Raw genomic sequence first — 24028 nt, 5'->3', positions numbered from 1 at the left:
AACTTCAAATGTTAACTTTGTTTCTTTCTCCACAGATGCTGCCAAACCTGCCGAGTTTCTCCAGCAGTTTGTGTTTTTGTCAGATGTATGGCATCTGCAGAAATTTGCTTTTCTCCCTGTTAGCTGATATTGTTAATGATCTTCCCTCTTCAGATCCTGTCACTGTTTCTCTCAAATCTGTCTACATGCTCTCAAAAAAAAAATCCAATCCCTAACCTTGACAGAGAACATTTAGGGTCATAGAGTCATGCACAAAGTATTTAGTGGGGAAAAAAGTTACGATTCAGTGAGCACCTGCACCAGTATTATGGAAAGTTGGAGTTTGATGTTCAAAACAGAGTTAAGAGCAGAACTTCAAGTCCACATCCCCCTGACCCTGATAACCTTTCACCAAATTCAATCAGATTAGCAATGATTATGTTAAAAGATGTATCAACTTTGAGAGGCTAAATGGCCACTTCTGTTCTTAACTTGTACGTTTGAAACAAAGTCCATCTTGCTTACCAAGAATCTATCTGCCTTAAAAATACTCAAAAACTCTACTTCCACCACCTTCTGAGGAAGAGAATTCTGAAGAGTCGTACCCTCACGGAAAAAAAAAATGAACACTAGATTCTCTCAGAAGATGAAATGTTGCTTCCACATTGAAACAAAAGGTTCTGAGGTGGTTGATAGGGTCAATCAAGTTAGCTCTTACCCTTCTAAAGGTCAGAGAAAAGCAGCCTGACCTATCCAAACTATCCTCAATGGGAATTAGCCTAAGGTATTCACATCTTGCTTAAGTAAGAGACTAATACTATATATAATACTATATGTAACGTACTATTATACAGCATATATAATAGTGTACTCCAGATATACTCTCACCAGTGTCCTGTACAACTGAAACGTAACCTCCTTACACTGCATGGACTCCACTTTAACAATTAGGCAGGGAGCAGTGTCCTGCTAAATCATGTCACAAAGGCTGAACACAGAACTTTAAAATTAAAGAGTGGCAGAACTCAGATAATGGGAGATTTGAAAATCTAAAGAGTGAAGTTAAGGCATTAAAAAAGGTGGCGATGGCCTAGTGGTATTATCGCTGGACTGTTAATCCAGATCCCCAGATAATGTTCTGGGACGCAGGTTCAAATCCCGCCACGCCAAAGGGTGGAATTTGAATTCATTAAAAATATCTGGAATTAAGAATCTAATGATGATTGTGAATCCATTGTCGATTGTCGGAAAGCCCATCTGGTTCACTAACTTCCTTCCCTTAGGGAAGGAAACTGCCATCCTTACCTGGTCTGGCCTACATGTGACTCCAGACCCACAGCAATGTGGCTGACTCTGATCTGCCCCCTGGGCAATTAGGGATGGGCAATAAATGCTGCTTAGCCAGCGATGTCCTCAACCCATTAACGAATAATTTAAAAAAACATAAAACAGTACAGTGGTTTGGACAAAGACAAACAGAGTGGGACTGGAAGTGGCATTGAGTTTAATGGTATCAGAGCATCAGATAATAAAGTTCATGTAAGAATAATTCTAATATTAAAATTAAAAGCTCTTTGTCTGAATGTATGAAGTATATATATCGAAGCAGATGAACTAGTGGCATAAATAGTTTATATTTAATTGCTACTACAGAGGCAGTGGATTGACTTTTTGAAAAAGCTTCGAGGGGAAATTTGACAGTGGTACTTAAGATCATGAGTGGACTCCATAAGTAGGTTGGGAAAAACTGTTCCCATTTATAGAAGAATCAAGAACCAGAGGTTACCAATTTAAGGTGAATGGGAAAAGATCGCAAGGAAAAGATATTTACACAGTTAGTGATGCAATCTGGAATGCATTGCCTGACAGTATGATGGAGGTAGATTAAACCATAGCTTTTGAAGTGGAATTAGAAGGAAAAGGAGACGAAGCAGAACCAGGATTAGGTGAATTGCTCCTGCAGAGAGCCAGCGTGGACATGACTAGCTCAATGGCTATCTTTTGTATTGGAACTACTCTATGATTTTATGATGCTTCTGTCCTTGCAAACTACCTGGATTTTGAGCTGCCAATAGCCTTTAACACAGTTGACCACACCATCTTCATCCAGTATCTCTCTACTGTCATCCAGCTGGGTATGAATAAATGATTTATTTATTATCACATTCGTTTTGCAATGAATAAAGCAGTAAATTACAGTGAAAAGCTTCAACAGTCACCACAATCTGGTGCCATTTTGAATATTTTAAGAATAAAATGGATAAAGATATAGCTGAAAGAGAGTCCTGAGCTGGTTGACTAATGACACCTACACCTACACCCCCTCCTCCCACAACTCCTCCACCACCACCACGTCGCCACTGCCTGCACCGGACCCATCAACATGGGATTCGCTACTCCTTAGGCACCATCTCTTCAGCGCTGGGAACACCTCACCAATGTCGATGCCGGGTTGCACTCTGATCTCACACTTCCCCGCAATCAGAAGTCCCTGGCTCTGCCGCCGTCTCGTCAACTCCAGGAGTGCCTGCTGTAGACCTACTGCAACCAGGAGTCCCTGGCTCCACTGCCAGACCAGGCTGCTGCCGCTATCTCATCAAGATTCTTCACTCTGGCCCTGCTCCAAGATGTGGCCTTAATGGCTCTACCATCTTGAAAAATCCGCTGCTGCCACCGCCTCCAAACACTGGGAGAGCTTTGCTGCCACTACCACCAAGCTATTGGCAAAAGCTGTTTCATCCCACACGTTCCCCCTTTAACCACTACTCTTACTTCTACCTAATGTTTTGCTTCTTTTAAGTCCATTTGACCTCAGGACTGCAGTTCATTTTCATTCGTAGTGTGCAACCATATGAGAAATCAACTAATAACAAACAAAACCCAATGGTACTGGCTCTATGCTGACAGAAATTATTGTTGCCTTACAGAAGTATACCTACAGATTGCATGAATTATGTTGCTTGGAAATGTCATCGCATTGAACTCTTCTGCGATTTACAAAGTAACACCTGAATACACTCGCTAGCAGAAGCTTTGACTAAAGACAACAAAACATGTAATAAACATATACTGGCATAATATTCAGCACAATATTTGGGGAGTTCTTTTACCAAGTCTGCAAAACCTTATGATTGCATGATACTTACTGGAAATTGTGGCAAAGGTGAAAAAGGATGAGCTGGTACTGTCTTTATCTGTAAAATAATAGAAAACTCAAAGATGTCGAAAGAAACAACATTAACACTTCAGTTAAAGACTCTAGGGCACTGGCAGGATGAATTTAAAACAACAGTATTGCAGGACATAAATTTCATACAAATCTCTTTTCATTTCTGATGCATGCTTACAATTGGGCTGGTGAGAAATCATGAGTTAGTTGAGGTTTTTAATATAAATATTCTAAAATTTATTATTTTTATTCTGCTATAATCCAATGTTGCTTTCTTTTAGATAGGGATAAATAGCTTAGCTCATATCCATAAGTACCATTAGTGCTCATCTTGGTTTAGCAGGTGCTGCACTGCAAATTCTTCCCTTTGGACCTGTATTTAACAGACCTGCTAAACCATGCCTTGTATTGCCAGAAGTTCAGAATTCATCATAGAATCATACATTCAGAAGGAGAACATTCAGCTAAACATGCCCTGCGTAGTTTGCTGAACTAACTCTTCAATTAATCCCACTCTCTTGCTTTATCTCTATTGTCCTACAAAATGTTCCTTTTCACGTAAGCCAAGTTGCTCCTGAAAGTTAATATTGAACATACTTCTGTCACTTCAAACAACATGTTCAAAATCTTGGGTGTCTACAAAACAGGAACCTAAAGCCACTGCTTATTAAAGTAGATGCTGAACGGAATCTTATGGAGCCTGAATGATATGGCAGAATGATGCGAGAATTCCAGCAAAGCCTATCTCAATGTCAGGAATATCTAGCTGTATCTTTTAAGCAAATTCCAGGCATCATGGTGAGATTCTCACTAGGCAGCAGTAAGTTGCCTAAAAAGAGGGACTGTTGCTTGTTAATGTGTACATCTCGTCTCATTAACATGCAGTTTCCCATTCTACCACACGCTGTGAGTTAACTAGCTGGCATGAATTCTCAAAATGGAAGTTACAGCAGGTACTTGGTGACTTCAGCTCTCTGCTGGCTGCGAAGAGCTTTAATGTTACCTACCACACATCATCTCAGGGCATGACCCATGGACACTAGCCACATGCACCCAGCCTTGTCCACGGACATCCCCATCTGATGATCGCCAAGCCCTCTTAGATTCTCATGGCACCTCTCTGATCCACTTGCAGGACGCTCTGGAAGCACAAACCACATTGCAGTACATACCAACAATTAGCATTGAAAGGCTGTTGTAAGGCGTGAGCACATGGCACTCAGCTCACAGATTGGATCAGGCTGCATCTCAGGGTTACTCACTTGCTGTCTTAGCACTTGTTCACTTAGTGCCTACCAGCAAGCTCAGAGCATCCATGCCTTGCGTGCCAATTAACACAGTCACACAACCAGGCATTTTGTCTTGCTGGTCAGCAGTCCACGGTTAAAGGAGACATATATCTTGCTGTACAGCTGTGTGCTACACAATCTTACATCTGCACCATGTGCCAGCAAACACACTGTACGTGCAGCAAGCTGGGAGATGATAATAGTAAAGTGGGGGCAACTGTATTTAAAAGGGGAGGATATAGTAAAGCATGGATGGGAATGGGTTAATATGGAAGGGGGATTTATCCAGAGCTAGGAGCACTATGGTTTCAAGGAGGTGTAGATGTATGAACACACCTCATATGGTCATCTCGTATGCCAGGAACTATGGAGAATGGTAGGCACGTGCAGAGTCATATAGATGGATTGGGTGGGGACCTGAGGAGGTGCAAATCTGATGGGGTGAATGATCTGAAGGGCTATCAGGAAAGGAACCTGGATCTTTTGAGACTTACCAACGTGTATTGCCAAGCCGCTGGTCAGAGATCACTGTTTGCAAATCAGAAGTACGGAGTGGGGAAGAAAATAACTGCAAGCACATCCAGAGTGGCTGGGTATGTGTCTTTACTTGAGGGAGGAAGTTGAAAGATCCATTGATGTATGCTCTTCAAGGGAAAACATCACACATGGACTCATTCACTGTACAGCACACAGACCTGCAGGCTCCTTAAGTCCTTGTGATTCTAATGCATTGGCTCTCTATGTACTATACACTTCCCTGCTTCTGACATCTCTGACCACCTCATTCACACCAACAAGCTGTAAGGGTGCGCTGGCATCATATTGCCCTACACATGCCTTGTTCATCTTGCTTCCACATGCTGCAGCAACCTCTCAGGATTGACATCCAAGGGTCAGAGTAGGGTAGCCAGGGTCAAGGTGGATGGCCTGACCACCTCTGGAGTGCCTGAGAGGAGATTCTGTTGGGTGTGCATGTGGTTTCTCCTCCGCTATTTGGCACCTGGCACTGCCCTGACTCCTTATGAAGAACATAAGAGCTAGGAGCAGGAGTAGGCCGTCCGGCCCTTCAAGCCTGCTCCGCCATTCAATAAGATCATGGCTGATCTTTTCGTGGACTCAGATCCACTTACCCGCATTCTCACCTAGAGTGCTCACCAGGTTTTCGATCCCTCCATCACCATGATTTCAATCCTGAGGATCAATGGCTGGGGTGATGGAATGCAGGTCTATGCACATATCCAGCAGACCCTGAGGCACCTGGCTCTCCAATGGTAACTGCCAACATTCACATGCTTTAGGCAAATTACTCCTGCAGGCTCTGGGCTATGAGGGCCATTGCCTCTCACGTACCTGTCTGCCATTCCTATTCCTCCCTGTGCATTTGAACAAAGTCCCTGAGTCCGACACCTCTCCTACTCGGAGCTGAGCAGATGCCTGGTCTCCAGCCGTCCTTAGAGTGTCTGCAACCTGGGGCATTTCTCCCGTCTGTCAGTGTGGAGCAGTCCCAGTGAGATGCTCTCCAGATTGTGCTTTCTACGTGTGAGTTTTGCGGAGGCAGTCATGCGATGTTTCCTCTGAGGCCTTGGCACGCTATTCCTCAGAGATTGAGGAGGTGACTTCTGGCAACAGATTATTTCTCCACTGGGGCCTTGGACATCCTGCTGGTGGCTGCAAGACACGAGACAGAAGGAATTTTGGCCAATGGTCAGAAGTATTGGGCAACAAATGAGACTGACAGGATTACTATAAAAGCTGTGGTTGCACGAAGAGTGGTACTTACTCAGTTGCGGGGGATATGGATATCTGCACAGCAGTGGTTCTGGTCTTCTCCTGCAAGGAACAGGATTCTCTCGTGCGGGTGAGGAGCTTGATGTCAGGCACCTCTTCAACGCAGGCCGTATCAGCCTTGTTGTGGACTGTCTTCCCCTGTAATGAGAGAAAGGGAGGGATTGAGCAAGATGAAAGTGGGTGGCTCAGCTATTTGTGTTGGTGCACATGGTTGAAATGGAGTGGTGTCCTGAGTGAGCAGGCAATGCAGAGCACATGCAGGGTTAGTAACATTGGAGGTTCAGGGAAATGAGACTGAGTGAAGAAAGATATAGAAGACAATAGTGAGAGTGGTACAGCATGAGCCATGGTGGCAGATGGGTACAGTAGCTGAGAGACAGAGGGTTTGAAGTACCAGAGAGAAGAGTGTGGCCTTACCCTGACAGAGAAGAGGAGTTCATTGACCTTCTTGCAGCACTGCCGGCCGTTCCTCCAGTCCATGGAGATTACACTGCCCGGCTCGGACCAGGCTGCCAGGGTCTGTGTAGTGGCCTCCTCTGCTGGTCCTTCTAAACAGGGCGCCTCTCTTCTGCACCACCCCATTCACCAGGACCTCCAGGAGAATTGCAGCACTGCTTTTCCCTTCTCAGACATCTTCTGACTGAACATCCATCACCAAGCAGAGCAACTTCACAACTGCCGTGCTCATCTGGATGCACATTGGCCTTTTAAATAAGGCACAGGTCCCAGGTATGCTGCTCTTTCAGGGGATATCAAGTGAGTGGAGACTTCTTTTGGTACCAGTGCACAGTAAGATGGGTCTGGAATCGGGTGAGGGGGAGCCATAAAGGCAAGGTAGGTAGTTAATGAGGCAAGTTTGGTAAGAAATAGTGAGTCACTGCGGTGTGAAACCCTCCAGCAAGCTTGGCAAAACTGACAAAGAAATGTAAGATGCAGCCCAAAGTTCCTGTATCATGTTGTATCAATCTTCAGATAATTTTTCCATGGGGAAAGGTTGAGAAGGACAGTCCTTCATGTTAATCTCAGCTGGTGTGGGAATTGGCATCACTTTGTGTCAAAAACCAGCTGTCCAGCTAACTAAGTTAACCAACCCCCCCCAGAATTTTCCATTATGTGTAGTGCAAAGCAATGCTGGCTAGCTAGGTTTCTGGATCTCGGTCAGTGCTGAATTCAATCTCAGATTCAACCAGAAGAGATACGCTACTGTTATACACTGCATCAGTGAGAATTTTAGGAAAGGTACTTGGAACGAAATTATGTAGCTTCCATCTTCTGAGCACTATGAACAATGTTACAAATCTGCTTTGTTTCTTTTCTTGTAAAATGTTGTCGAGCACACACCATTGTAGAAAGGAATTCAATGAATAGTGGGAAACATCAGGAGAATGTTTAAAAAAAGGGCATAACTCAGAGTAAGGCAAAACCATATTTCCATGAAGGGCAATCAGGATGTTAGCTGACAACATATTCTATTAACTATAATAGTGAAAAAACTGAATATTTTAAGATGTTAGAGTCTGAATACAAACCAGAGGAGTGGCCTCAGTGAAGTCCATCAGTAGATCTCCTGGAGAAGCCAACTCTGTATGATCTTCTTCCAAACTATTCTGTAAAAAGACAGGCAAATATGAATCCACCTAAGGAAAGTTTTCAGCCAATAGTAATCTACTTTACATTTTACTTAAGTACAATGTAAATTATTCACGACTAGCAGCAAAAATTCACAGTAAGTTCTCAAACTGAAGTAATGCTCAGCAATCCGCTCAATAAACAGGAGTGCAGACAAGCAAGTAATTCTGTCAGATAAGTTGCAGTTCATTAATATGGAACTGGATTTAAAATGCCAATTATGTATAAAACTGAAGTACAAGACACTAGATGCAATGCAACATTGAAAGAAGCAGTGTAGTAAATTGCTTGCTGCAGGTTTTGAACACTGCAAGGTGATGCTGGAGAGCCTAATGAAAAAAGATGAGGTTTAGAAGAGAACAAAGATTGATAGTAAGAGAAATACTGCACATCATGGCTGCAATGTTTCCTATCAACCTCACGTTTACTTTAAGGCCCTGCATTAAGAATAGCTCACTTCAGTGATGAAGGGGCTACACTCTGAAAGCTTGTGATTTCAAATCAATCTATTGGTATAACCTGGTGTCAGGTGCCTTCTTAACTCGTCACATCATGCATGCAAAAAGTCATACCTATGTGCATCAGCATTTTCAGAAAGGTTATAGAGCTCTTATCTGATGCATACACGTGTGAAAAGGTCACCAGATAATGTTTAGTACATGTAAGAAAGAAAAAGGAACAGGACTAGGCATTTTTCACTTTCGGCATCATCTACTATTCAGTAAGATCACAGCCGATCTACCTCAATTTTTCCTTGCTGCAGTATCCCCTTTTGCCATCATTTCCTTATTTCCCCAAATTTATTGATCTTAGTCTTGATTATATTCAAAGACTGAGCATTCTGGGGTGGAGAAATTCAAAGATTTAAAACCTTTTGAATTAAGAAGTTTCACATCTCAGTTCTAGAATCCCTAATTATTCCCAGGACAATGGCCACATGAAATGTATCAGTCTGAAAAACTTTGTCGAACTTCTTCCAAAGTGCCCACATCCTGCCTTAGATAAGGAGACCAAAACAGTGCATGTTACTCCAGGTTTCACCAAGCCCTCACAACTGCAGTAGGATTTGGTCACTCCAATAGTAACTTCATAGTAAAGTATAACATAACATTTGCTTTCCTAAAAGCATATTAGCTTTCTATGATTCATGTACAAGGACACCCAGTCCCTTTGAATATCAATATTTGTCAGCATCTCACCATTAGAAAATAGTGTAATCCAGTCTTTAATGAAAAGGGTAATTAAATTTAGCTAAACAATTGTTGAGGTATGCTGAAGTCATTGAGGGATTGAGTCAGTGAGAGGCAAAGATACAGTAAATTCCATATTCCATTTTTGAATGGGAACCGGAAGATTAAGGAATTCATATGAACACCTCAGCAGAGAACTTATCATATTTTCTCATAAGACGTGGGATTCTGGAATGGTAAGTATTTATTGGCCAATCTGAATTGACCTAGAGTTAGAGCCATTAATCAAAAATTCAACTCAAACATAGAAGAGCCCCACCTAGCTACTTATATATCTGCCACCATCTTTACATTGGCAGGTTGTATAGAAAGACACTTCATTATAATTATTAAATCAGGTTTGCAAAGGGCTGTTGGAAGCCTGATTGAAATGTCGTCCTGGCAATTTGATCTTCTCGGGTCTCTGGAAACTTGACAGCAAATGTAGATGGAAATAACCGGACTTTTAAAAAAAAAAATAGGAGTCGCTGTTCACTCTTTGGGAAATTAAGAACTGTAACCATTTGATGAATAGAGTCATAGACTCAAACAGCATAACAACAGGCCCTTCACCCCACCATGTCTACACCAACCAACAAACATCAGACTACATTAATTCCATTTATCTGCAGTTGGTTCATACTCCTCTTTGCCCTGGCATTTTAAATGCTCATCTGGATGTTTCCAACACCCCTTCAAGCAGTACATTCCATATTTCTACAAAACTTTGGGTGAAAACATTTTTCCTTAGATCTCCTCTAAACCACTTACCCCTCACCTCAAACTTATGGCCACTGGCCTTGGACATGTCTGCCACATGGAAAAGATTCACACAATCTACCTTATCTATGCCTCTCAATTTGTATATTTTAAGCAGACTCCGTCCCTCCCGCCAGCCTCCTATGCTCCAACTCGTACAGCAAGACCTCTTTGTTCGTCAGTGCTCCATAGGGATCTACCATTCATTCTGTATATTTTTCTTAATTAGACCTCCAAAAAGGTATCACCTCACTCTTATCATGATTAAATTTCATCTGCCATTACTCTGCCCAGTTTACCAGCTAATCAATATCAGACTGTAGCCTGAGATATCCTCCTGACTGTGAACAACACCCCCAAGTTTCATGTCATCTGCAGACTTACTAATTATATCCTCTACATCCACATCCAAATCATTAATGTACATAAACAAAACAGCAAGGGCCCCAATACTGATCCTTGTGGTACACTGCTGGTCACAGGCTTCCATCACAAAAACAACCCTCTAAAAATCACCCTTTGCTTATTTGCAAACCAATTTTGGATCCAGTTTCTGAACCTGCCTTGGAACCTATGGGCTTTTATATTTGGACCATGTGGGACCATATTAAAAGGTCTTACTGAAGTTCATGTAAACCACATTAACTGCACTACCCTCACGGATATATTTGGTCACCTTTTCAAAAAAACTCTGAGATTAGTGAGACAGGATCTCCCCTAACAAATCCATGCTGACTGTCCTTGATCAATCCCTGTCTTTCCAAGTGATGATCAATCCTTTCCCTCAGAATTTTTTTCAATAATTTCCCTATTACTGGCCTATCCCTGCTTCCCTTCTTGGACCAGGGAACCACATTAGCTATCCTCCAGTCATCTAGCACTTCACCTGTGGCTAGCGAAGTATTAAATATATCTGCCAGGGCCCCAGCAATCTCCTCCCTTGCTTCCCATAGCAGCCTGGGATACATCTCGTAAGGCCCTGGAGGATTTATGCACCGTATGCCTGATAAAACATCTAATAATTCTTCCTTATTAATCCTATTGTGTTCTAGACTTCTCCATCCCAAATGAGATAGCAAAAACTGCATACGCTGCAGTCAGAGTCAACACAGTGTAGAGCTGGAGGAACATAGCAGGCCAGGAAGCGTCAGGGGAGCAGGAAAGTTGATGTTTTAGGTTGGGACCCTTCTTCAAAACTGGGGATGGGGAAGGGAGGTGGGAAACAAATAGAGGGAGGAGAGGGTGGGGCTGGGGAAGGTAGGTAGTATGGTGATAGATGGATGCAGGTAGGGGATAGTGGGGATTCATATTCCGCCTTGGGAGCCTACAGCCCGATGGCCTGAACATAGAATTCACCAGTTTTAAAATCTCCGCACCCCTGGCCTCATCCCACATCCAACCTCTCATCCCAGCCTCCTTGACCTGACAGTAACCGTGCATCTTCTTCTTCACTTATATTCCCCATCCTTCTCACTGACCAATCCCTACTACCCCTTACCTGCATCCACCTATCACCATCCCACCTATCACCATCCCACCTACCTTCTCCCAGTCCCACCCCTACCTCCTCTATTTATTTCCCAGCTCCCTTGTCCCTACCCAGTCCTGATGAAGGATCCTGACCCGAAACGTCGACTTTCCTGCTCCTCTGATCCTGCCTGACCTGCTGTGTTCCTCCAGCTCCATACTGTGTTGACTCCATCCCAAATGAAATCTCCAGCTACAATGTCTTTCTCCTCTGTGGATACAGATGAGAAATATTCATTTGAGACTCACCCACGTCCTCTGGCTCCATGCACAGATTGCCCCTTTGGTCTCAAATAGGTCCCACTCTTTCCCTGGTAATCCTCTTGCTCCTTATATACTTATAAAATGTCTTGGGGTTTTCCTTAATTCTAACTGCAAAACTATTTTGTGACCACTCTATGCCCTCCTAGTTTGTTTTGTAAGCATGCTCCTACACTCTCTATACTCCTGAAGGGCTTCCCCTGTTTTTACTGCACTGTACCTGACATATGCTTGCTTCTTTTTCTTTTTCAGACTCTCGATATACCTTGACATCCAGGATTCCCTGGACTTGCTGCCCTTGTCTTTCACTCTTAGAGGGACATGCTGGCCCTAAACTCTCACTATACTACTTTGGAAAACTCCCACTTTCCAAACAAGTTCCCAAAATAGAAGATGGACATTTATTCGGTTTCATTTTTGTGTTATCAGCAGCCATTAAGTAATGAAACTTGCGATCAAAGATGGCTGAACGCAGGGGTTAGAAGTGTGGAAATGGTCAGCAGTGACCTGATGAATGATGGGTGAAGGGGACAAGTGCATAATTTCCACATGAAGAAAATAACTGATATAAACAAGCACACCTTAAATACAAATGAATAGAACTAATCCAACACTTAACCTATTTTAAAAACAGAGGTGGATTGGATTGACTTTGATAAAACTTACATGAAACAGTATATGTGATATTTATAAAGTGAAAGAACAGTGAGAGTTTTGTATTTGAATATCAAACAATCAAAGACTAGGTGAGATTATTTCTGATGTTAAGAAGGAAGATCATCATGTGAACTACAGTGTTTTACTAAGTTCTTTAAAAAAGAAGGTACTGCTGTAGCAGGGGAATGACAAAATCTATCAATATATAATCAATACTGGGACTCGTACATAGAACTTTCCATCTACAAAGGACCATTTTTCATGTAATTACTTTCGTGGCCCCCTTAATGCTGTAGTCAACTCTTAATTGGAACCAGCTAGATAAAAGGACAAGATATAAAAGAAAAATTGTTTGTAAACTAAAGGTGTGGTATGGGTACAAGGCAAGATGTGTGACCGTATTACAAAAATGTATCACTCTCCTTTCTCGAAAGGAAATTATAATTAAGGAAAGGTCCCCACATTTACACAGGACCACAAGAAAGCTTGAAGGATAGTTTTCTGAAAAGAAATACGGAAATCAACTGCAGTGATCTTTAAATGGATTTCACTCAGTTTCATCAGTCCACTGTCGGGCTGGAAAGCAACAAACAACAAGGGAGTAGATAGCAGATACCACATTGCCAGGGGCTAGGGGAAGCTGTGTGAATCAGACATTGCTGGAGGAATGGCATGAATCTCACAGACACCAACGGCAGTCAGAAAGCGGAATGTGAGGGTGGCCAGAGGGTATGTTAGCTAGGATGTTGGCCAATTGCAGCTTCCATTGGCACGTTGGGCCTAGGGGATTTAGCCATTCTTGCCTCCATTTACTCACCAAGATTCCCATGACTTCCATGTGTTCATAATAAATAACCAGATTTTTTTAAAAATGGAAGTACGCATTCCCCTCAAATGATTTTAATTAATGGAAGTAAATTGATTCCTCAGCTCTTGACCTGTCTTTGTTAAAGTGAAAATGGGTGGATTTGGTTGTCTTTGAGCATTTAATACTTTCATTTTTTAACCTTTCCACCCAATTTCAACCTGACCATCCTCCCTTGTTAAATCAGATTATGGAAGGTCATGAAGCTGAAATGTTAACTTTGCTTTTCTCCACAGATACTAACTAAACAAGAGTATTTTCAGCATTTTCTGTTCTTAACTCTGATTTCAAGTATCTGCAATATTTTGCTTTTGTAGCTACTTATTTAGTTCATTGTTGAATCTGATTGCCAGCTGGGCACAAATTGGCTGCCTAGTTTTACTTTGTTATTCATTCGTGGGATGTGGGGTTCTCAGGTGGGTCAGCATTTATTGCCCATCTCTAGTTGCCCTTAAGGAGCTGGTGAGCTGTTTTTTTGAAGTGCTGCAGCGCATGTGCTGCAGGGCAACCCACAATGCTGTTAGAGGAGTTCCAGGAACTTGGCCCAATGACACTGCAGGAACAGCGATATAGTTCTAAGTCAGGATGATGAATGGATTGGAGAGGAACCTGCAGCTGGTTATGTTCCCAACCAGCCTTGGTGAATTTCTGCTGTCATCTTGTAGATTGTACACACTTATGACATTGAGAATCAGTGGTGGAGGGTGTGAACGTTTGTGGAATGGTACCAATCAAGCTTGCCACTTTGTACTTGTTAGTGTCAAGCTGCTTGAGTGTTTTTGGAGCTGCACTTATCCAAACATGGGGAATATTCCAACATATTCCTGACTTGTTCCTTGTAGATAGTGGACGGGCTTTGGAGACATAGGACGGGAGTTACTCACTGTAGGATTCCTAGTTTTTTGACTCTATGTTTCTATATAGCTCGTCCATTTGAGTTTCTGGTCAATGGTGACCTCCACTACCAATATTCTGGGGGATTCAATTATGGTAACATCATTGAATGCCATGATTGTCTCTTTTTGAAGATGGTCATTGCCTGGCATTTGTGTGGCACGAATATTACTTGCCACTTTTCAGTCCAAGTCTGGATACTGTCCAGGTTGCGTTCCATTTGGACAGTGATTGCTTCAGTATCTAAGAAGTCATGAATGGTGCTGAACAGCGTGCAAATATCAGCACACATTCCTACTTCTGACCTTATGATGGAGGGAAGGTTATTGATGAAGCAGCTATGGACACTATCCTGAGGATCTCCTGCAGAGATGTCCTCGGAGATTTGTGTGTCTGACCTCCAGCCACCACAACCATCTTCCTATGTGCCAGGTGTGACTCCAACCAATGGACATCCCCCACTCTCCCCAGTTCCCATTCCCTCTAGTTTTGCTGGAACTCCTTGATGCCACATTTGGTCAAATGTAACTTTTCAGAGATCCCCCTCTGGAATGGAAAATTACACATGTCAATCCGCTTTTTAAAGGCAAAAGAGGAAAACCAGGGATTTAAAGACCAGTTAGCCTGACATCTGTGGTGGGGAAATTTGTTGGAGTGTATAATCAAGGATGAGGTAACTGAACACGGAAAATTTTCAGCTGTTCGGACGGAGTCAGCAATCAATACCTGACATGAGATCATTGAATTTTTTGAAGAGGTGACTAAGGATGTGGACAGGGAACTGTTGTTTATGTTGATTTCGAAAAGGCAATTGATAAAGTGTCTCATAAGAGACTGTTAACAAAGGTAGAAGCCAACAGAATTGAGGGTAAATTACTGACGTTGCTGGGAAATTAGTTGTGTGGCAGGCAATGAAAAGTAGAGGAAATGGGTAGGTACTCAAAATTGACAGGATGTGACCAGGATGTTGGGTCACAAGGATCTGTGTTAGGGCCTCAATTAGTCACATTGTTTATTAACAACTTGGATAATGGCATAGATAGTCATATATCTAAATTTTCTGATGGCGCAAAGTTTGGTGCCATTATAGACAAGTGTAGATGATAGCACAAAATTACAAAGGGATATTAATAGGCTAAGTGAGACTATGGCAGGTGGAGTTCAATGTAAGCAAATGTGACATGATCCATTTTGGACTGAAAAAGGAAAAATCAGGATACTTTCTAGATGGTATTAAGTTAAATACAGTGGATGTCCAAAGAGACTCAGGAGAATAGATCTTTGAAATGTCATGAACAGGTGCAGAAAAGTATCAAGAAAGCTAACGGAATGCTAGGTCTTTATATCTTGAGGACTGGAGTACAAAAATGAAGATGTTATGCTGCAGTTGTACAAAATTCTGGTTAGCCCGCACTTGGAGGACTGAGCCCAGATCTGGGCACCACACCTCAGGAAGGATATATTGGCCTTGGAGGGAGAAAAACGTAGGTTTACAAGAATGATACCTGAACGTCAGGATTAAGGTGGCCTGTTAGAAGGTTAAGGGGTGATCTGAGTGAAGTCTTCAAGATATTAAAAGGAAAAGACAGGGTGGGGATAAAGATAAATTATTTCCACTGATAGGGGATTCTAGAACTAGAGGCATAGTCTAAGAATTAGGGCCAGACCATTCAGGAAAGATGTTAGGATATATTTCTATACACAGAGGGTGGTAGATATTTGGAACTCTCTTACTCAAAGAGCAGTTGGTGCTGAAGCAGTTAATTTTAAATCTGAAATAGATAAATTCTTAAGTAAAGATTTTCAGAGTCAGAGTCATGTGGAGTTAAGCCACATACCAGCCATGATCTCAATGAATGGTGGTACAGGCTTGAGGGACCGAATGGCTTATCCTGTTCCTATATTCAAGCAACTAGTGTTTGTCAGCACTGCAGATGACTATTTCCATCACTCTTATAATGAGTGAGAATAGTCTGATCGGATAGTAATTAGCCAGGTTGGATTTGTCCTGTTTTTGTTGTAGAAGACATACCTGAGCAATTGTCCATTTTATCAGGTAGATGGCAGTGTTGTAGCTGAAATGGAACAGCTTGGCCATGGACATGATAAGTTCTGAAGCACAAGTCCTTAGTGCTATTGATGTAATGTTGTCAGGCCGCATAGCTTTTTGCAATATCCAGTGCCTTCAGCTGTTTCTGATTATAATGTGGAGTGAATTGAATTGGCTGAAGACTGGCATCTGACATGCTGAGAATCAACAGCCCCTCCATTACCTTGATGTTCCACAAGTGGTGATCCGCATTTTTACACCAATGATGGCATTGATTTCCGGTTCTGGAAATTATTGCCGTGCGCTGCACAGTCAGTGAGAAAGTGACAGGGAACACTGCTAGGAACCTCAAGAGGTAGCATTCGAACAATAACAATACTTCACAATAACTGACTAGTCTTTTGGAGTGTCCTTAATTGGCAAATGATGTTAGATTAATGACTCTATACTCTTTCTCATTCTTTTTAAATGATCGAGACAAGGTTGCACTTAAAATATGACAGAGGATATCACTACATTGCAGGTAACACAACAGTAGTAGTTTAACATGTATTTAACAAGCCAGTTTTACTGGTTTTGCAGCAGATAAATCTGATTGAATAGCTTTCTTAAAATAAAGTCTATACCTTAATGCAAGTGGGATATTGTAACTGAACATCGGAATTGGACTGTTTGCTGACTGGGGGAGGGCTGTTTCGAGTGGCTGCTGCTAATGCAGGAGGCAGGTCATCCTCATCACTGTGATTACTGTCAGAGAATAAAGGAAATTACCATAAACACATGCATCTCCCACCAAACAAAAACATCACAATTTCCAGAAATTAATTCAATAAGAATCAACCTTTTTTGCACAAGAGTTCAGATCCTGTACATTTAGTCTTCAGACAACTACTTTCACAAGAAGATGTATGTGGAAAACAATTTCATTTGTGTTCTAAGTATTACATAATCACGATGAACAACAAATACCACAAACAGTAACAAATGATTTAATTCTCCGCAAAGAAACCAAACAATATGTCAGAATTACCTTTTGGTGTATTGATTTATGGGCTGTCAGTACACCTCAAACTTCATCAGTGATGAAAAATATAGATACTTTCTACAACTCTTCCAATCCAAAGAAGAACTGGTGGAAGTACACTATTTGGAAAATCAGCCTCTTACAATGTTTATTAAAACATTTTGAAAGGAATGTGAAACACTCAGGCTTCATTCATGTTTCTTCACCATGCGGATGTTCCGGATAAATAATAAGCAGAAGAGGAGCAAAAAGGTCGTTGTGGTTCTCAGCCGAGTCACACACCTAGCTCAAGAAAACCATCAATGACTTACTTTATGCATCTGTTTGCAGCTAATTGTTTGTAACTGGCCGCATGTACTCTCAAAACTGGCTGCAGATGGCTAAGACCAGGAAGTGCATATTAAAGGATAGTGATGGAGATCAAGTATTATGGGAAGAAAGCAGGAGAATGGGGTCAAGAAACGTATCAGACATGATTGATGGCAGCGAGGAGCAGCAAAAACTGTTATGAGTGGTTTACAGAACACCAAACAGTAGTGGTACTGTAGGCCATGGTAAAAAAATTAAAAATAAAAGGTGTATGGTGCTTGAGTAATCATGAGCGACTTCAAACTACATACAGACTGAATCAACCTAATGAGCACCAATGCTATGAAGGAAGAATTTATGCACTATGTTGAGGAACCAACTAGGCCACAGACTATTTTAGATCTAAGATTATTCAGTGAGAAAGGGCTAATTAATGTTGTTGTAATAAAAAACTTGAGGGAACAGTTACTATAGCATAATAAAGGCTGCCAGTCGTACACAGTCCATTCCTGTAACTGAGAGGCAGATGCAATACTTACCATTGATTATTTTCATTGGAGAACAAAGTTATGTGAAGCCAAAAATCAGCTTTTATTTTAAAAGCTCAGGATGTTAGGAGTGAGCATTTTTCTCTGTTTATGAATCCCCAAAATTGCAATCATTTGATCTGACTTCCAGCTCAATATCATTTTGCACAGTAATTATAGCAACCCCTGATGGAATTTGGTCACCAACCCACCGATATCTACCAGAAGGAATGGATTTGAGACAAACATGATGATTTGTTCCATCATATCTAATTTCTGAAACTGCCTGTTGAATTCCTCTGCCAACTTCCTCAGGTGTGCACAAAGGTTTTTTACATGGAACCATTTTTCTTTGTCTTGATTTCTTTCCTAGTTTTTTCTACAGATTTGGGAAGTGTTGAACCATTCTATTTTTCGATTTGGAAGATCACAGATCTAGTCGGAATTAGAATGCATTCACAGCAGCAATCACGTGTGCTAAGTCTCTGTACTTCACCTGCAGTTCACTGTTCAGCTCATTCAGTTGTCACAGAATCCCTACAATGCGGAAGCAGGCCACTTGACCCATTGAATCCACACTAACCCTCTGCAGAGGAGCTTCCCACTCCTACCCTATCCCTGTAACCCTATAATTCCCATGGCTAATCCAGCCATACACATCCATGGACATTATGAGACAATTTAGCATGGCCAGTCCTCCTAACCTGCACATCTTTGGAGGAAACCGGAGCACCCGGAGAAAACCCGTGCAGACACGGGGAGAATGTGCAAACTCCACATAGACAGTCGCCAGAGCGTGGAATTGAACGTGAGTCCATGGTGCTGTGAGGCAGCAGTGCTAACCACTGAGTGACCATGCTGGTCCTAATATCTACAGTTGTGACACAATATTTATAAGGAATCCAACATCAAGAAAACATGCACTGACAGTTAAGTGCACACTCATTCCTTGATTTAAAAACTGTGACAATTTTAGACAAATGTCTAAAAGTTTTTGCAGGACATTCCCTCAACTTAATCACCTCATATCAGCATGGGGGATTAGTGAGACCACTGTAGGGACCAGTAAGTTTGTCAAGTAAGGATTTAAACAAGTGGAGCTGAGGGGCTCTTGTCCGAATCAAGTTTACAATGTTAACAACTTAATTACACAAGAAAAGTTCACAATTTTACTAACAGTGAATTGTACAAAAAAGTGGGGAAATCAGGATAATTTCTGCAAAATGCAACAAAGCCCACATTTGCACAAGTATTGCTGGTGTACCATCAATTATTGTAGAAACCAGTTTCCCGATTGGAAGGTTTTTCTCAAGCACATACCTTTTGAATTTTTTGGAACATCTTCACCTTTTATTCTCTCTAACAAAAGGGTGAGAAGAGCCTATTTAGCTACATTTTTAAAAACCACGCGCACCAAAACAGGTACTTGAGCTGTGTCGGTCATGTTAATGGATTCATTGAACTGCAAAGAGATGCATCAAGAGTCCTTCAGGTGCTGCTGTGTGGTTGCTGAAAGACATCTTTGGACAAAGGTTCCACTTTTCTTCATACTGTGGAAGCCCCAAGTGACTTGCTCAGGATCGCCGTTATTATTTCCTTGTTCTCAAAGTCTTGTAATAAAGAGTCTGCAGTCACACTTATTTCTACTTTAATTACTTCACCATCTGTCGGTGATTTCTTGTATTTTGCCAGAAGATGACACATGATGATGCTTCAGAGCAGGACTTATTTTTGTTGCTGGTTTAGAAAAAAATGACTGTTGAGCTTTCAGCTCATCAATTTTCTATATCTGGAATATGCCATTCAAAGGAAAACAATCTTTGACTTAACCATCCAGAGATAGTAAGAACTGCCGATGCTGGAGTCAGAGATAACACCGTGTGGAGCTGGAAGAACACAGCAGGCCAGGCAGCATCAGAGGAGCAGGAAAGCTGACGTTTCGGTTCATTACCATGCATTGTTGTGTGGTGTTGTTCCAAATTCCCCTTCTCACTTATCAATATATATGATCATGTATAAAGCAATCACTCTTTTACTGTGATGAATAGAAATTCAATTTCCCATCCAGTGGAGAGGTTGTACATTTTTGGTTTCTTTTTAGGTGGTTTGATCACATTATTACTGCTTCACAATGTTGTTTATGATGTCACTCTGCTGCAGATCAGCCTCCGGAATATCCGGAATAATTTTCTTGAATTTATTTATTCACGGGATGTCGGCAGCTCTCGTTAGGCCAGCATTTATTGCCCATTCCCAATTGCCCAGAGGGCAGTTAAGAGTCAACCACATTGCTGTGGATCTGGCGTCACATGTAGGCCAGACCAGGTAAGCACAGCAGATTTCCTTCCCTAAAGGACATTAGTGAACCAGATAGGTTTTTCCAACAATCGACAATGGATTTATTGTCATTATTAGATCTTAATGTCAGATTAAATTGAATTCAAATTCTACCATGGCGGGATTTGAACCCAGTTTCCCAGAATAGGAGGTATGGCTAGTAAGTTTGCAGATGACACCAAAATTGGAGGTGTAGGGGACAGCAAAAAGGTCGTTACCTCAGAATACAATGGGACCTTGGTGAAGGAGCCAATAGGCCGAGGAGTGGCCGATGGAGTTTAATGTAGATGAACAGGAAGAGCTGCATTTTGGAAAGGCAAATCATGGCAGGACTTATAGACTTGATGGTCTTGCTGAACAAAGAGATCTTGGAGTGCAGGTTCCTAGATCCTTCAAAATGGAGTCGCAGATAGATAGAATAGTGAAGAAGGCATTTGGTATGCTTGCCTTTATTGGTCAGTGCATTGAGTATATGGGTTGGGAGGTCATATTGCTGCCATACAGGACATTGGTTAGGCCACTTTTGGAATACTGCGAACAGTCCTGGTCTCCCTGCTGTAGGAAGGATGTTGTGAAACTAGAAAGGGTTCAGAGAAGATTTACGAGGATGTTGCCAGGGTTGGAGGGTTTGAGCTAACAGGAGAGGCAAAATAGGCTGAGTCTATTTTCCTTGGAGCATCAGAGGGTGAGGGATGACTTTATAGAAGTTTATAAAATCATGACAGGCATAGATAGGATGAATAGCCAAGGTCTTTTCCCCAGGGTGAGGGGTTCCAAAACCAGAGGGCATAGGTTTAAGGTGAGAGTGGAAAGATTTAAAAGGGACCTAAGGGGCAACTTTTTCACATAGAAGGTGGCACATGTATGGAATGAGCTGCCAGAGGAAGTGGCAGAGGCTGGTACAATTACAACATTTAAAAGGCATCTGGATAGGTATATGAATATGAAGAATTTAAGAGGGATATGGGCAAAATGCTGGCAAATGGGACTAGATTGATTTAGGATATCTGGTCAGCATGGACGAGTTGGACCGAAGGGTCTGTTTTCATGCTGTCCAGCTCTATGACTCCATGACATTAGCTGAGTTTCTGGATTAATACTCTAGCGATAATACCATTAGGCCATTACCTCCCACAACTTGCTGGCTGCTTTCAAGCATGGAAGCACAGGAGCTCATCTCTGTGGCCATGATTTGTTTCCCAGAATTTTCTTCTCTAACTTGTCAAAGGAAAATGGGGAGGACTGTTGAAGGCCAATCATTTTAGCCCTGAGCACTGCTGAATTAGTTTTCAGGGTAGTGTCCTAATCCCACCATTTTCAGTTGTTTCTTCAAATTCACTCCCTCCACTATAATCATCAGACATGGATGCTTACTGATGACTGCAGTGTTCAATATTATTTGCAACTCTTCACGTGAAGAAGTCCATGCCTGTATAAAATGTGATCTGGTCAACATTCAGGCTTGGACTGATAAGTGGTGGTGATATAGTAGTAATGTCACTAGGCTAATAACGTAGAACCCCAGGCAGATGGTGAATATGGTTCACCCTTAACTGTCCTCTGGACAATCAGAGAAGGGCAATAAATGCTGACCTAGCCAGCGATCCCCACATCCCTTGAAAGAAGAAAAGTAACATTCACTCCTTACAAGTGCCAGGAAATGACCATCTCTCACAAGAAAGAATCTAACCCTATCCCCTGCAATTTCAAGGGGAGGTTCCCATTTCTGAATCCCCTCCATCAATATTCTGGGTGTTACCACTGACCAGAAACTTAACTGGACTAGCCACATCAATACTGTGTCTGCAAAAGTAGGAAACATCAGCGGTTTAACTCACCTCTCAATTCCCTAAAGTCTTTTTACCACCTACTAGGCACAAGTCAGGAGTGTGACACACAACTCCCGAAATGCCTGAATGACTGCAGCTCCAAAAGCACTCAAGTTTGACACCATCCAGGATAAAGCAGCCCATTTGATTGGCTCCTCATCCACTACCTTACCTAACAATGGTGTAGAGTAGCTCCAGTTCATATCATCTACCGGATGGATGAATTCAACTCACCAAGGATCCTCATTAAACAGCTTCCAAACCCACAACTTTACTACAGAAAAGAACAAAGGTTGCAAGTAGAAGGGACAACCACTACTTCTCGCGGTCACCCGTAATTCTCATTTGGAAATATATCATCATTCCTTCTTTGTCAGTGGATTAAAGTTCCAATTCACCCTAAACAGCACTGTGAGCGTACCATCAGCACACAGATTTCAGTGGTCCAAGGCAGTGGCTCGCCCCTATTTTCTCAATGGCAAGTAGGGATGAGCAAATGCAGGCCCAGCTCATGATTTCCAGATTTCATCAAAAAATGTAATTAAAAGGATTTTGCAAAACCTATGGCATTAAATACAGGTCCAAATATTCAAAAATGGAACCAATACACTTTTTTTTGAAAACAATAATACACCACTCAGTAGTCCATTTTAATAGAATTCTGCACAATGCATCACTTTTACATGGTTGCACAGTAGTCACTCACTCATGCCCTCAACTATACTGGAAATTATTGCTTTCTTGTTCATTTATTGAATGGTATTTGATAATGCCCTGAAACATTAACTCTATTTCTCCCTCGAGTTGCTGCCCGATCCACGGAGTCTTTTCAGCATTTTCTGTTTTTATTCAGATTTTCAGCACTGCATTATTTTGCTTTTGTAATCCCATATCATTCTCTAATAGAGTGCTTAGATTTTTGCAGCTGTGTTTTGTGATTTTTCTTTCCTGAAATAAACTGAGTTTGCTGTTTGGTATGACAAGACAGACCAGACTTGCTGCCCCTAAACACAGCTTAATAGTTAAGGCTTTTAATCATCTGATATTTCATATGTAATCAAAAGGAGGAGAGGATAGTTCTGTTGCATGAAAATGAATTATGAAGCTCATAGTTACACTGCCAAATTATCAAAATATGCATTTGGTATTCAGACCAACAGATTTATTCACCCACATATGCTGCTGTTACCAAAGTGTAGCTGTAGATGGCTGTTTTTTATTCCCACATTTCTTTGCAATGTGGTATTGCCAGTACTTCCATGATTTCCAAGCCAAGACTGGGAATTTGATACCATGATTCATGAGTGTGAAATTAAACCTTGTTACTTCACTATGCCTACTTAAATTGTACCCTTCAATATAATGAACTCGTCCTTCTGTTAGCATAGTGTGCAGCACTTCATGGCATTACCTTCACACTGGTTAATGCATACAGTGTAACCTTCTGTCATAACAACCAGCATTGGTGATTGGAAAGATTCAAATATTGAACATGCAATATGACGAATCTGTATATACAAATCTTCAGTATATTCTTTGAGACATTATGGTGAACAAGCTACATTTGACTAAATTAACAGAACTTCAGGGTAAGTGATTACAAAGGACTCACAAGCTGTATTGTCTTGTAAGCTTCCTTAGGCGTGGAGCTTTTGGCCGCTGTTTCTCCTGAACTCCAGATACTGATGTACCATCTTGGGATGGCTCTAAAGACCTAGTATTGTGAAAAAGCAGAGTCAGATTTGTAATGTTTACGTTGTGAAAAATGGTTGAAAATAGACATGCCCCATTTAGAAGGCATACACACCTTGTTTCATTATAACACATTCCAGCAATGTAAAGAAATCAACTACTACTTACATTGATGTGGCATCCTCAACATAATGAAACATCACAAGTCACCTTG

The 24028-nt window shown here is 41.7% G+C and overlaps 1 protein-coding gene across 1 annotated transcript in view; it reads right to left on the bottom strand.

Moving 5' to 3' along the window:
• The window catches only part of LOC109935447 (band 4.1-like protein 4B), a 278476-nt gene that overhangs the window by 16086 nt on the left and 238362 nt on the right, over nucleotides 1-24028 (bottom strand). Inside the window, exons 20-23 of the mRNA XM_048614210.1 lie at nucleotides 23735-23836; nucleotides 16723-16843; nucleotides 7755-7832; nucleotides 3126-3173 (exon numbers count right to left, since the gene is read on the bottom strand). Coding sequence (XP_048470167.1) covers nucleotides 3126-3173; nucleotides 7755-7832; nucleotides 16723-16843; nucleotides 23735-23836 — 349 coding nt within the window. The remainder of the gene's footprint in view (nucleotides 1-3125; nucleotides 3174-7754; nucleotides 7833-16722; nucleotides 16844-23734; nucleotides 23837-24028) is intronic.

Source organism: Rhincodon typus, chromosome 2, assembly GCF_021869965.1.
Source record: "Rhincodon typus isolate 14 chromosome 2, sRhiTyp1.1, whole genome shotgun sequence".
In the NCBI taxonomy this organism is placed as follows: Eukaryota; Metazoa; Chordata; class Chondrichthyes; order Orectolobiformes; family Rhincodontidae; genus Rhincodon; species Rhincodon typus.
The sequence above is the reverse complement of the archived record's forward strand: the minus strand, read 5'-3'. Positions and strand labels throughout refer to the sequence as shown.